Genomic DNA, 14,188 nt, shown 5'->3' on the forward strand with positions numbered 1-14,188 from the left:
TAATGTGACGTTAGAGATCATTAGAGTTATTAAAACCAGACCGTCTGCAGCCAGGTCGCGCACCCCATTTGCCTCAATTGCTTCAAGACACAATTGATCAACAATCGGTTCCAATTTCCAAACAATTGGCATGTTTGTTAATCAATTAATTGAACGTCATGCTATCTCTAGCAAAAACTTCAATACACGGCAAATATGAGACAAAGGCACAGTGTGATTATATATGTGACATATTTATTGCTCTTTCATAGGGACGCCAGATGTATAATATATCATATAAGCAGCAGGATGTACAATCTTTCCGGTTTAAGCATATAACACATGAACATGACTATTTTCTTCAGGAAAACGTGTTCTCCTTCCTTAATGGTCAAACTTGACACCGTTAATTCATCGCCGTTTGTTCTTTGCTTTGTGTCTTCAGAGGTGATCGTGATCACCACCAAGGAGGTCCAGAAGATGATGAGCACAGATGTCAAACTGAAAATGGACGTGAAGATGAAACTGGATTTCGTTTGCATCCCGGAAGATGAAGACATGGGCACGGCCGACGCTCTCCGACACATCCAGCCGAAGATCAAGGTGTGTCACGTACGCAAACATTTAGACACATGACTTAGGTTATGTTTGGTAGTGTACCTTATATTGCTATGGTATACCAACGCACACTTGCATCAACACAATGTTGTTATGCACAATGATGTACAGTAAACTGAGGAGCCCCCAGTACACAGACATTGACGCACATGCTAACATGGCATCCCCGACTTTCAAGTTTCTCCAAGTTCCTGTCTCAGTTTCCACCCCCCACCTCCACTTTATCTTGCCTGCTGATGCTGATCCTTCTAGCCATCCCTTCATCCCATTCTTTCCAAACAGATGAGGTCACAGTTTAGATGGCTACTCTGCCAGCTCATTCATTCATTCTCATCCTGTAGTCAAGCACATCTGTGCACCACTTGTGTGTGGCTACTTTGAGTCCTCTAGCCCCAGTGGTTCGCAACCTTTTTTCAGGTAATGTAAAATGCGCAAAAAAAAAATTCAGCCAAGTACTCCCTAACAAGCGGCAAGCATTACTGATTGAAAAAAAAAAAAGGCTTAAAAACCGAGTGCATTGTTTGATTTATTAAACTTTGGAACTCTACAGTGGAACCTCTGAGTTCGAACGTCTTGGAACTCGTACAAATCGGACTTCGACCAAAAAATCGGAGTAAAAAATGCCTCGGCGTTTGACCTCATTCTCGGAGTTTGAACACCCAAGCAAACCAAGCAAAGCCGAACGTACCTTGAAAACAGGTAGCCGAGTGAAGCAGAGCGATGCAGAATGCTCACGTTGCGGTACTGGAGACAAAGCGCTGCTCATTTCCAGTCAGAGCGGGTGAATACTCCCGGAGGTGCTCCGTACATTCGCGAGTGCATTTGGATTTTTACACGACAGTTTTCTTCAACACGAGCCAAAAGAAAGAACTGTGCTGGTGGCAGAAAAGAAAAACGCACAGTGCTACGAACCATAGTGGATTTAGGAAGGAGATTATCGCGCCGTTTTAACTACTTCCGTAAATACTGGCACAAGATAGGAATTTTCCGTTTTTGGAGCTTGGGAACAGAATAATTACATTTACATTATTGCCTATGGGAAAAAATGCTGACTGTATTTGTATTTATGCGGCCTCTTGATATATGTGGGAATAAAAAGTTATAACTAACTAAAAGAAAGAAAGATATAATTAATGTATTTATAAATAAAGATTTTTGCGCATAATTATTATGAACATTAAGTATCCTCCTCTGGGATCATAGGAAAGCTTTGTTCTCATATATTACTAATTAACTACATTTTAAATAAAGTTTTCATGTGATTGACAGGTGATATAGGTGGCAAATAACAAGTTGGGTCAAACTATTCTGGTATGGGGTTTTTAGGATGCTGAAATTGATTAGTCTACTGAATATAGAATTTATTTTATGACCTTCTATTTTTCTTAAATATTTAAATATACTTTTGGAATATATTTTTAAATCTCAGGGACTGGAGTACCTTCACGTACTCCCAGGGGTACAGATACCCCATTTGAGTACCACCCCCCAACCCTAATTTACCTCCCGTGGCAATACTGTGTTTTCACGAGGTATTAGTAGCAGATTAAATTTCCTTGATGATTTGAAAACGACTAGTCAATAATAAATGAATTGCTGTGCGACTCGACGAGTCATAGAATTTGTGGTTATTTTTTTTATGTGTTAACAACATTGAAGTGGAAAAAAGGGTGACCCTCTGCAGGGGTGGACAAACTCGGCCCTCGAAGGCCGGAGTCCTGCAGGTTTTGGAGGTTTCCCTCTTCCAACTCAAGCTGATTCCAATCAACAGGATCGTTATCAGGCTTATGCAGTGCTTGCTGATGAGCTGATCATATATCAGCTGTGTTGGAGAAATAGCCATAGCCAACAAAAGCCAATGCATCTGCTTATTTTACGCAAAGTCACCATTGGCTAAATTAGGAGGGGGCGGCATGGCTCAGTGGTAGAGTGGTCATCTCCCATCCGTAAGGTTGTTTGTTCGATTCTCATCCCTGGTGACTATGTCAAAGTGTCCTTGAGCAAGACACAACCCCGATTTGCTCCCAATGGACCTGGCAGCGCCCTGCATGGCAGCAGTCGGCCATTGCCGTGTTTAAATGTGTGTGTGGATGGGTAAATGTGAGGCATTGTAAAGCGCTTTGGGCTTATATAAAAAGCAGTCCATTTACCACTTTACTATTTAAATTAGGTAGCGAACATATTGGGCATGAATGAATTGCACCCTCTGCTGGTTGCTTCCAATTAGTGGCAACCATGGTGTCTTTTTCCTGCCAAGATATTTTGTCTACACAACCTAATCCCACTGATACAAATGTTAGATCAATCAAATTATGTATGACTGACAAATTTCGTATCCAAGACTCTGCCGCCATCATTAACTGTCACACAGCTGTCTTAGTTCTGCTCAGCCTATAAAGATGCGTTTTGACAGGTTGAATGTTTTTCCCCCCTCTGGCATTTTGTATGAAATCATCGCACTTCTTATTATTCCCCCCTCGCCCAAGAGTTCTTTATTTAACCCGTAGTGTAACCGCACACAAGCACACTCCAATGGGACAAGTTCCCTCACGCTCCCGTTGAGGATATTGGAGTCCGTAATCCTTTGAGCAGCCAGCTAGATTAGAGGCATTGAGTTACACACACACTCACACTGGAGCGTGATGAGTGAGGGACCATAACCATGGTCTGCCAAATCCCAGCAGCGGAATCATTCAAACTGTCAGTCTGGTGCATGGATACAGAATACACACACACACACACACACACACACGCTAGCCCATCTCTTTATACTAACAAGCATTCGATGAGAGGATTTTGTGTTACCGATCAAACAAAATACTTAGAATAATCCATCCGCACTCTGGGGGAGGAGAAAACTTCTGCTCCCTGAAAAGAGAGATTACAAGCAGCACATTTTATTTTGTCTAGTGAAGACGCACAAAGGTGGATGCCTATGCCTGATTATTGTCAAAGTCTTTCACGTTAAGCCCAATGAGTGAAAGGTGGTCTTAAAGTGCACTTTTTTTTCTTTTTTTTTGAATCTTTGTATGCTCAAAGCCTCTTGCACGTTTTTATTACCACTCACTTTTAATCACCCCTGGCAAGATCTGAGTGAGTATCCAGGCTGACTCGGCTTCTGGTCTGCAAATGTTTGTCGACATTCAAGCCACATGACAAAAGATAAAGAGAGAGACATTGGGCTGAGATGGAGAATGGTGTGTGAATGTCTGATTGATGGGCATGATTGTCCCGGACGCGCCTTAAGGGATTTCTACAATAAACAGAATAAAATTGGGTCACTTACCACTTCTTATGTGTGACAGTTGCTTCAAGGTTGACACACAATAAGATCAAGTTAATTGTTTTCATCTATTAAAACATCTGTAAAGATCTGCTTTCACTTGGCTTTATAGTTCAGTTCACAAATGTTTGATTTTCTATGGTCAAATAGAATGCAAAAATGTATTGAGACGCTGTTAGTTCTCAACTAGTTTGCTATAAAAAATTTAAAATGTATTTACTATTTAATACTGTTACCAGGTGTGTTAATATAATGTAACACATATTACTTACTACAAAATACCCCAAGGATGAAGAAAGACACTTTACTTTACTGACCAGACGTCCCATTTTGACCGAGACAGTCTCGTTTTTAAGTCCTTGGTACACCGTACCTGTGGATTTAGCCAAACCCATTGTTTTGTCCCAATATTACGCATCTCGGTGTCCCGTTTTTTGACATGTATATAAATCATGCAACAATTCATACGATAAACCCATTCAAAGGGAATTTAACTGTTAAATTCCTTTCTATTTACTACTTCCAAATTCATGTTTGCGTTCTTGTTCACATCTAATCGCTAGCAGGCGGAACTAGAACTACTTCCCGCTTTCGTGTCTGAGAAAATCATGGGAAATGTAGTCCTACTGCTGCGATCGCTGGAGGTCAGAGCCAATGAAAGCTGAGCTTTTCTGGCGGCATGTTTCCAATACGGGAACGGTGCAAGGTAAACTACACAGCCAGGTTCTAACAGCTGCCGAGACCGAGCAAAAAAGTTTCGATAATGGTGAGTGTGTTGACTTGATACCATGATAGGATTTAGCATTTGCGAACTTAATAACCCCCCACAATCGATGAAAAAGATTCGGTGCATTAATACCCGAAGATGAAGATTGACTAGAGATTACATTTAGTGAAAATGTATTGTATTTTTGATTTTCAGCTAAATTGTAGCGTCCCGGTTTTTAATTTTGAAAATTTGGTCACCCTACCTTAAGGAGACTATATCACTGCCTTTGTCCTGTAAAAAAACGTGCAGTATTCTCAAGAAGCAGTCTTTTGTTTGTTTTTAATCACTTTATTTTGTAGCTAACATTCAGAGGTAACTTGGTTACAATATATTTCTACAGTACTTGCATGTATCCACCAGACTCTACATTATTTTTTGTCTTATATTTCTATTTCATTTTTGATACTACACGGTGACCCATTGTGTATTTGTATACAAACTAGGGGTGGGAACCTCTGGGTACCTCACGATACGATATGCGATACAAGGCTAACGATAACGATTATCTCACGATATGATGATACCGCGATTATCGATATATTAGTCAGGTAATAAATCCACGATAATTTACGATAAAACTACTCAAAACATACATTTATGTTTTTTTCAATGAGAAAATAATTTCTTTTGGTACCATCACTGAAACTAAATATTAAAACTGGTGTCTTCTTCACAGTGAGTACTTTAGTGTATTTTTTTTTTTAAACAAATACAAATGTCTTTCTTAAACACTTTTGTCATGCAACATGTCAGTCAGTTACATAGTCAATTGTTTTATTTTATAAACTGTGATGATTTTTTTGTGTAACATTGCAAAAGTACATAAATAAAATTACTTAAATATTAAATCCAATTAAATCAATATTAATATTCCTCAGAAATTGTGTTTTTAAAATATGTTTTAAAATGTTACGTATGCAAAACTGAGTCAGTTGCTGGACAGATAATAAATGTCTTACACAAGTAAAAGTAAGCTCATGAGTCTTCTTCGCCTGAAGACTTCCATACATTTCCCCGCCACTCTTATGAGGCGCTCCTCCTAGCGGCCTGCCAACTAATTGCTCAATAAGTAATGAACAATGGACCCGTTATAGTGGCTGTATATTAACTACAAATATCGCAATACTTGCGTAGGCGTATCGATAATCTATCGGGAGACAAAGTATCACAATTAATCGCGATATCGATATATTGTCACACTCCTAATACAAACAATAGAAAAGTTAACTTTTGTAGCCCTGGAAGAAGAATAAACTTTTGTATGCCATCTAAAATGAATGTTCATGCGCATAAATATCTAAAAATAACATTAAATTGTTTGATCTTTCATTTTTTTCAATTAGTCGATCCATTTAATAAAATGCAGTCAAATGCCCAACCGTAGTACCAATTGCAGCAATATAGGGCTTAAAGGTCTGATCGCACTGATTTGTTGATTGTTTAACAGACTTATCCCTTCCAACTGCAGTGAAATGGGAAGAACACAAAACCGTATCTCGTACAAAATTCTTGTTGTCCTCCAGTATTATCACACAGTTCAAATTCACCAGCAAGACTACCAGCATCAAAAATCCGGGAACCACAGCTAGCAGTTTTTGTCCTGTAAGAAAGGCTTTCAGGGAGGAAGCTGGAAAAAAACAAGCAAAATATATAAAAGACAGTGTGACTGCATGTGTGGCAGTATGTGTGTGGTCCTGACCTGTCCAGATATCCTGGCTGTTGAAAGGCCAGAGTGTCTCTGTCTCTCCAGCTGACTCCAATCCGCCGTCGCCTGTGAGTGTCCGTGTGTGTGTGTTCTGTCTCGAGCATGTGTACCAGCCTTCGTGTGTGTTTGTGTGCGTGTGTTAAGACAGAGTGGAGAGTTGAAAGGTCTCTGGGTCGCCGTGTCAGTAGATCTCCAGCAGACCCCCGCAGCCTTGCAGTGGCAGCTTCCTGTCGCCAAGTCCAGACCAGGCTATGCTATAAGTTGCCACCAGGTCAACTACGTGACCTTTGAACTCATTCATACGCTGCCCTCACAGTGCACATTATGACCAAATTCATGTGTGATGTGCGCTTTTTGAAAGAAAAAAAAATGCTTTGAAAGTTTGAGCTGCAAGCGCGAGCTTTAGATACACTGATGCACGATCTCAAGGTCTTTAAACCGCTTCAATATTTACTTCCGGCTTCTTCAAGTTTCTCCATCTTTTTTCACTGTAGACAAAAACACATTCAAAATATCTGCTCTTTTCACTCTGAAATAATTCCGCCACCTTCTAGCTGCCATTTGATGTCATGGGCGTGCTGCTTTTGAAATGTATGTATGTATTTTTTTTTGTTCAATTCAGGCTGTGGCAGCAAACGCCCCTTTAAGGCACACATACTAAACAAAAATATAAACGCAACACTTTTGTTTTTGCTCCCACTTTTTATGAGATGAACTCAAAGATTCCAGACTTATTACACGTACACAATATCACCATTTCTCACAAATATTGTTCACAAACCAGTCTAAATCTGTGATAGTGAGCACTTTGCCGAGATAATCCATCCCACCTCACCTAAAGTGTGCCATATCAATATACTTAGACACCATGATTAGTGCACAGGTGTGCCTTAGACTGCCCATAATAAAAGGTCACTCTGAAAGGTGCAGTTTTGTTTTATTGTTGGGGGGGGGTCTGGGGACTCAGAAAACCAGTCAGTACGGAGTTTTTTATGAGTCCCCAGACCCCCACCAATAAAACAAAAACTGCACCTTTCAAAGTGGCCTATGCACTAATCATGTTGTCTACAGTAGTTTCTGGACAATAAGCCGTGCTAGCTAAATTTGGGGAATTCTCGAGTTTGTTACACATATGAGCCGCACCCGACTGTAAGCCGCAGGTGTTCTAATGTTACTGCACCGGGTTCCCGCTACTTTCTTTTCCATAATGAGGGCGCAAATTGTCTCGCTCTCGTTCTCTCTCCTACTGTATTTGGGCTCACTTGGTTTGTTTTGCTCCGCCTAACACTCTTGCGCTTCCTTTTATAGTGCGCCCCCTTGTGATTTGGTAGATAAGTTGCACCTTTGTATTAGCCGCTGGATCGAATGCAAGGGAGAAAAGTAGCGGCTTATAGTCCAGAAATGTATTCATCTTTACTTATTAGAGTGCTATTTTTAAGTCAACATAACAAAAATTGTTTATTCGGGGGCTGAAATGGATTTATGGCAATTCAGTTTATTTTCAATTGGGAATGGTGATTTTTATATCCAACTAAACTGAGTTACGAGCTTGGTCACAGAACGAGTTAAACTCATAAGCCACTGTAGTTACGGCATATTCTTCCACATTTCTTCCCCATTGTAGGCCCGAAAGAAGTATCTCTGTCAATAAGACGGCGGGTACTAATGGTAGGATTAGTCCTCATGCTGACAGCCCGCATCACTGAGCAGACAAATGGCTACTGTGAACAGAGGCACAAGTTAAAACGCATTCACACATACTCCTGCACATATACACGTGATGTAAGGGGTGGTCTGTTCTAATGGCTGATATTGCTTGCACTCCAATGCTGTGTAAGTGATATCTTAATGGCGTTCACAAGCGGTGTATTGTTGTTTAAGAGTACTTGGGTTTAGTGCATTAGTACTTGAGATACAATAGTCAAAAATACCCTTTCCACATTCACAGTCACGCTAGCCTCAGTTTATTTTCAGACTTCTCTTTTTTTAGTGATAAGTAACATTTAACATCATTATACAAGTAGAAGGTGCAGTAATTAATAGTAAATATGTGCAATTTGTTGGTAAGCTTCTCTGGTCATTTTTATGCAAGTCATAGCTATTCAGCTGCCTACCGTTTTTTGTTGTTGTTTTTTACCTGCGCTATTATTTTCTTTTTTCAAACTTCTCCTTATTCGGGGGTTGGCGTTTTGGATTAGCCTTCTCCAAATTTTCCTGCTAGAGGCACCCCTTTCATCTACAGGGTGTTTCATAAAATTTTATATCATTTGAGAGGTTTAATGTTGAACAATGTCAGTTTTATTTTTTTAAATTTGAATGAAAAATTCAAATATGTGGATTTCATAGCCTAAATGTTCACTCTGCCTGAGACACGGTACCCATCAATTCGGTACTCCAGATTTTCTTCACCCCAAAAAATGAATATTATGCTTATTGACTTTGTATGAAATGAGGCTTCATCACTGAAAGCTAAATTTGGGGAATACTCGAGTTCATCTTCAGTCGACAGCAAGTGGAAAAATTTGCTTTTAAAGGTATTAATTATACTGCATTTTTTACCGGCTTATAAGGCGCATGTTCAATGAAAGGCCTATTTAAAAACTTTTTCCACATATAAGGCACACCGCATTATAAGGCGCATAGAATAAAAGCTACTGTAGTAGCTGGGGTTGTGTTACGCATCCACTAGATGTTTTTTTTTTTAAATATATATATAGTGCAGAAAATATGGTATACAAAAAAAAATGTAGTTATCAAATTCATTCTCGACAAAATACTAACTTTTTATTGCTGAAAATGGCTCCATGAGTCAAGTATCCCTTTAAGCTCCCTGTTGTTGTCTACAGTAAATAAAGTTTTACAAAATATCTGAAATGTTAAAATGTCACCTTGTTTTAATTTCAAGCACAAGCAGGAAGTGTAGAGTTCCATACAATATCAGCAGCATCTCTGATAAAGTTCCCTGAAAAGTTAGGTTAATAGTTCCCTGAAGTTAACAGTTTTAAATTGATTGATTATATCGGCTATATGAAAGGCCAATGCCGATATTTGTCAAGTTGTTGATGTTTAATATATCGGCAACGATAATTTGTCGGGTTGATTATTGGTCTGTCCCTACTGCTGCGCAATAAATGTTTCATAATATTAGTTGTCTGTCAACAATTAATTTACTAATCCATCTCTTGTACCATGGAAAAGAGCCCTTTATTCACATACACACTACACAGTTCTCTTTTTCTTTCTTTCTGACCCATCCCCCCCCTTTTTTTTCTTTATTTCTCTCTCATTCTCCTACATACACACACATTCAACATAAAGCATTAGAAACAGGTATGCCACGGCGGATATTGTAAATAAATTAAACGTGACTGAGATTTAGAAGAGTTGTAGGCGGTGAGTGTGAGATGCCTGGGAATAAAATGCTTCCCATCACACTATGGACCACTTCCAAGTTGTGTTACACTCTATTACATACTGTCAGGTTTAGTTGTGCGCAGCCAGTTTTACTATGGATGACTAGGTTTCTCATCCCCACTGTGACTGCTTGGCAAATGTTCCAATAATTTGAAGCCCTTGCTAGGCATTTATATGGCAATCACTACCTGTCACATTTACCTATTCTGACCCCCACACCCACATTGTCTCACAGTCTTCCTGTTTTGTCCATGCTGGCCTGAAACGGCGCTGCTGTGGCAACCAGAAACATAGTGTCAACATGCATCTTGCATGGGTTTTACGGACAGATGCCCTTCCTGACTCCACCCCTCTTTGTTTATCCAGGATTGCGACCCTGAGTTGAGCTGGCTTACACCCATGGAATTTTGGTTGTCCAAATATTTAATGACATCATTTTGGTTATTTTCATACTTTTTCTTTTTGGCATCAACTGTTACCTTATGACATCACAAAAACACGTAGAAAAAACAACACACACTTGATTAGAGTTAAAGTCACTTACATGCTCACTTAACTTAATGGGAATATGCAGCGGTCTTGTGTGCCGTCATGTATGATTTGATAGTTGTTTCAATTGTAAGATTTGTAATAGTGAAAAATCACAAATACTGTAATTTCTGGACTATAAGGCACACCTGACTATAAGCATTTTGGGAATACTCGAGTTTGTTATACATATAAGCCGCACCCGACTATAAGCCGCAGGTGTTTTAATGTTACTGTTAAGGGTTCCCGCTACTTTCTTTTCCATAATGAGGGCGCAAATTGTCTTGCTCTCGTTCTGTCTCTCCTACTATATTTGGGCTCACTTGGTTTGTTTTGCTCTGCCTGACGCTCTTGTGCACCCTTTATAGTGCGCCCCTTGTGACCCGCAGGGTCGAATGCATGTGAAAAAAGGAGCGGCTTATAGTCCATAAATTACTCACTCACTAAAATGTTTGCAAACGGCTATATTAATGGGGTGTTACAGAAAGAGCATGAAAAACTGAAATTTATGTTTTTTTTGTGACTAGCTGGGTATAGCAAAAATAGGTATGATACAATATGTACAAAAAACACATATAGGTAAATATATGAATAGCGAACTGTAAATATGCAGGGACTGACATCTCGTAATTTAGTATGATGTGTAATAAAATATCATAGCAGGTCCCTTTATAATTTTTTTCACGCACGTCTTGTGTTCATCTTTCTAACTTGCCTCCTCAGACGGACATCCTGGTGTTGAGTTGTGACGTGATAACAGACGTGGCGCTTCACGAGGTGGTTGATCTGTTCAGGGCCCATGATGCCACATTGGCAATGCTGATGAGCAAAGCCCATGAATTCACAGAGACCGTCCCAGGCCAAAAGGGCAAGAAGAAAACAGGTAAATGACAATCATGCCGTTTTCTACATGGATATAATTTGTAAATTTGTATTGTAGCTGAATAGACTTTTTAAAGCCATTTTTTATTATGAAAATGTCATTGAATGTTTTGTTTCTCTGCAGCTGAGCAGCGAGATTTTGTAGGTGTGGATCAATCAGGCAAGAGGGTTTTGTTTATGGCCAATGAGGTGGATTTGGAGGACGGGCTATCAATTAGGAAGTCCATCTTGAACAAGTAAGCTGATTCATCTTAAAACTGCAGGAATTTCCATTGAGATTAATAAATATCTGAACTTCTCCAGTGTATGCAGTGTGAATTTGGCACACATGCTCCACATTACATTCCACTTCATTACGAGACCAGATGTTTTGGTTTCTAATCAGCGTTTCTGTAGCTGGTGTGTGGGATATTTGTTACAGGAAGGGAACGTGAGGTAGGTTTTCATTTCCTTGTCCTAAAATGCACGTATAGCGCGAGAGCAGCGTTTTGGGAGCTTGTAAATACTTCATGGAGCCACAGCCACTGTAAATTCTGGAAAATGAGAGCAGGGTCCAGAGCAGCTGCAGGCAAACGTCCTCTTCAGCCACTGTCCTCACACACATGCACTTTTTGCTCATATACAGTCCTCTTACAGAAATGCTTCCGAACCACATACATCCAAGACAACATGGCGCTGGAAACTGATAGAGACAACATTCTTTTGAGATGTTATCATGACGTGCGCGAGAGTCTGCAGCTAAACATTTCTGGCTTCCAATCCAGGTCTTAAAGCCTCCCGATCTACTATGCATAGATATCAAACAATTACACGAGCGAACTGTAAAAATTGAACAGTACAAAGGATTGCAATGTCAGGAAATCAGAGACTTATTTCCGGAGTTTGAGATTTCTACAAGCCACTCGTGGGTAGTTTATGCGTAGCGGGACTGTTATACACATCAGTTTCCCTCTAGCCACAGGGCCCATCAAAAGCACATACACATTTTTATCATCTGTTTTTTTTCTTGGTTTTTTTGTGTGCTCACTGAAACTTAGTCCACCATTTGTAATGTTTATTGGCTGTTTATTAAATGTCCTTGATTGATGATTGGCTGCTCGGAGGGAATGATTAATTCAATTAAATTAAAAGATTAATTCAGGGTTAAAAATTTTCACACAAATTTTTTTTATAGAAAAACTGAACATAAATCTGCAAATATGCAGGGGTCCACTATATTTCTATTAATTTGTTTTCAATGGCAGAAAACAGTGACATGTTTGTAATATGCTTCTGGATATTCTCATTAATCCAGGTCATTTTTTTCTCAGGGCATCGAAACAATAATCATTATTGCAAAAATCTTAATGAAACCCATATCTATTCTAGACTTGATATCTCTATATAGACTTGAATGCTTTAATAAATACTTGTTGTGTGGCCTTTTACATCTTTTCTTCTGAGGCATTTTTGTAAAAAAAATCTCTATAATTTCACTGAAAAATATTATATTGTTAAGAAATCTCAATACTGTTCTTTGTTTGATTCTTCCATTGTTTATCAAGCACATAACGTGGATGCCTAATTACTCTGTGAAATCATTCCCCCATCTTGTTCCCATGAGTGCAACTCGTGTTGAAGTGGTTGATTGAGAGTTAAGCTCTTGAGTTGATGTTGTGCGAATCATAGCGTCATCCCAGTGACCTTTTAAAATTTTGAATGAGCAAGCTCGTTTGCATCTGTTTCCAATGATGGCACAAAAACTCAACTCACAGGCTGCATCCTCCAATAAAAGGGATGTATTACGATAATATCTACATTTATTTAAATGTATTAAATTATTTATTTATATATTTAAAATGTTATTTGGATTATATTCAGTTTCACTTTTGTGCATTTAATTACATAGTTTTCATTCAATTAAAGAATGAAATTGGATGATTTAGGATTTGGGAGGCTTGATTGAAAAAATCTTAGATTTGGCAATCATGTCAGCCAGACTGCCTTTTCTTATTTTCCTCACTTAGCCTTGAACCTTTTTATACATGTTTATTTAATTATGTTACACAGGCAAGGATCTTGCTCAGTTTCCGGATCATCAGTATGCCAGACTATCCTTGTTCCACCAGCAGTGGACCATATGTGGGTTTAAGCTGCGTTAGATATGAGACTCAAAATAATACGCATTAGACTATCTCGGTATTAGAGGAATCACAGGCATTTTTACTTTGCAGGCTATAACCAAATATCCTAAATAAGCCCCTCAGCCCATGTTGGCTCAGCCGAGGAAACCTGACTAATGAGGGTATTAGCATTCTGCAACATCCGACTCACCATGCATTTCTGCTTACAACTAAAGTATACGTATAAGTTGTAGCTCTTCTGTCCTGCTTAGGATTGTCAAAAACTTTAGTAGTTGTCATTAGTCCAAGAATTGTGTCATGCTTGCCTGCCGAGGGATCAAATATACCTGCTTCTTCCCAACAGCGACTTCTGTTGCGACCACAAGACATGTGACTGCTTGTGATTCAGGGAACCCCCGCTATAGTGCAGTTAATTGTTCGTGTCGCCACTTAATTTTTAAACTGCATTCTTTTTTTTATGGGGTTTTATAGTATGCAAGCAAGTAGAGCTGCGCACCTTTTGTAGTGCCACATTGTGCCGCAACATGCCTGGCAGCATTGAGGTCTTCTGGAAGACATGCAGCGTAATTATGAGCAGCAAGAAGAGGCGGAAAAAGGTCCAAAACTAAGCTCCAGTAGTAGTGATGGTTCCCACAGAAGAGAATCTATGCTTATGAATATTGTTGTATGCTCCATTTGTATGTGTTGTTTGATTACTGTAAAGCCTATGCAAATTTCTGTTAGCCCCTCAATGGTGTTTCCCATTATATGTTAGCATTAAAATAGTGGCCTTTCATTAGATGATATAATATGGTTTGGTTGAACAGTTTGGTGTTTTAATAATGCAATGTTAAGTTCTCTTTTTTTTTTATGTCAGTTTTACAGTAAATTCAACTGGAAGACATTGG

General features: G+C 39.1%; 1 protein-coding gene across 2 annotated transcripts in view; it reads left to right on the forward strand.

The window, feature by feature from the left end:
* The window catches only part of eif2b3 (eukaryotic translation initiation factor 2B, subunit 3 gamma), a 59,049-nt gene that overhangs the window by 4,300 nt on the left and 40,561 nt on the right, over positions 1-14,188 (forward strand). For both annotated transcript variants that reach the window (XR_015094656.1, XM_086074381.1), the window contains exons 3-5: positions 425-582; positions 11,020-11,179; positions 11,303-11,414. Coding sequence is in view for 1 of the 2 variants with exons in the window: in XM_086074381.1 (XP_085930507.1) it covers positions 425-582; positions 11,020-11,179; positions 11,303-11,414 (430 nt within the window). In the remaining variant the exon portion in view is untranslated. The remainder of the gene's footprint in view (positions 1-424; positions 583-11,019; positions 11,180-11,302; positions 11,415-14,188) is intronic.

Source organism: Leptonotus elevatus, chromosome 1 (assembly GCF_054856555.1).
Source record: "Leptonotus elevatus isolate MCC_2025b chromosome 1, RoL_Lele_1.0, whole genome shotgun sequence".
Lineage (NCBI taxonomy): Eukaryota > Metazoa > Chordata > Actinopteri > Syngnathiformes > Syngnathidae > Leptonotus > Leptonotus elevatus.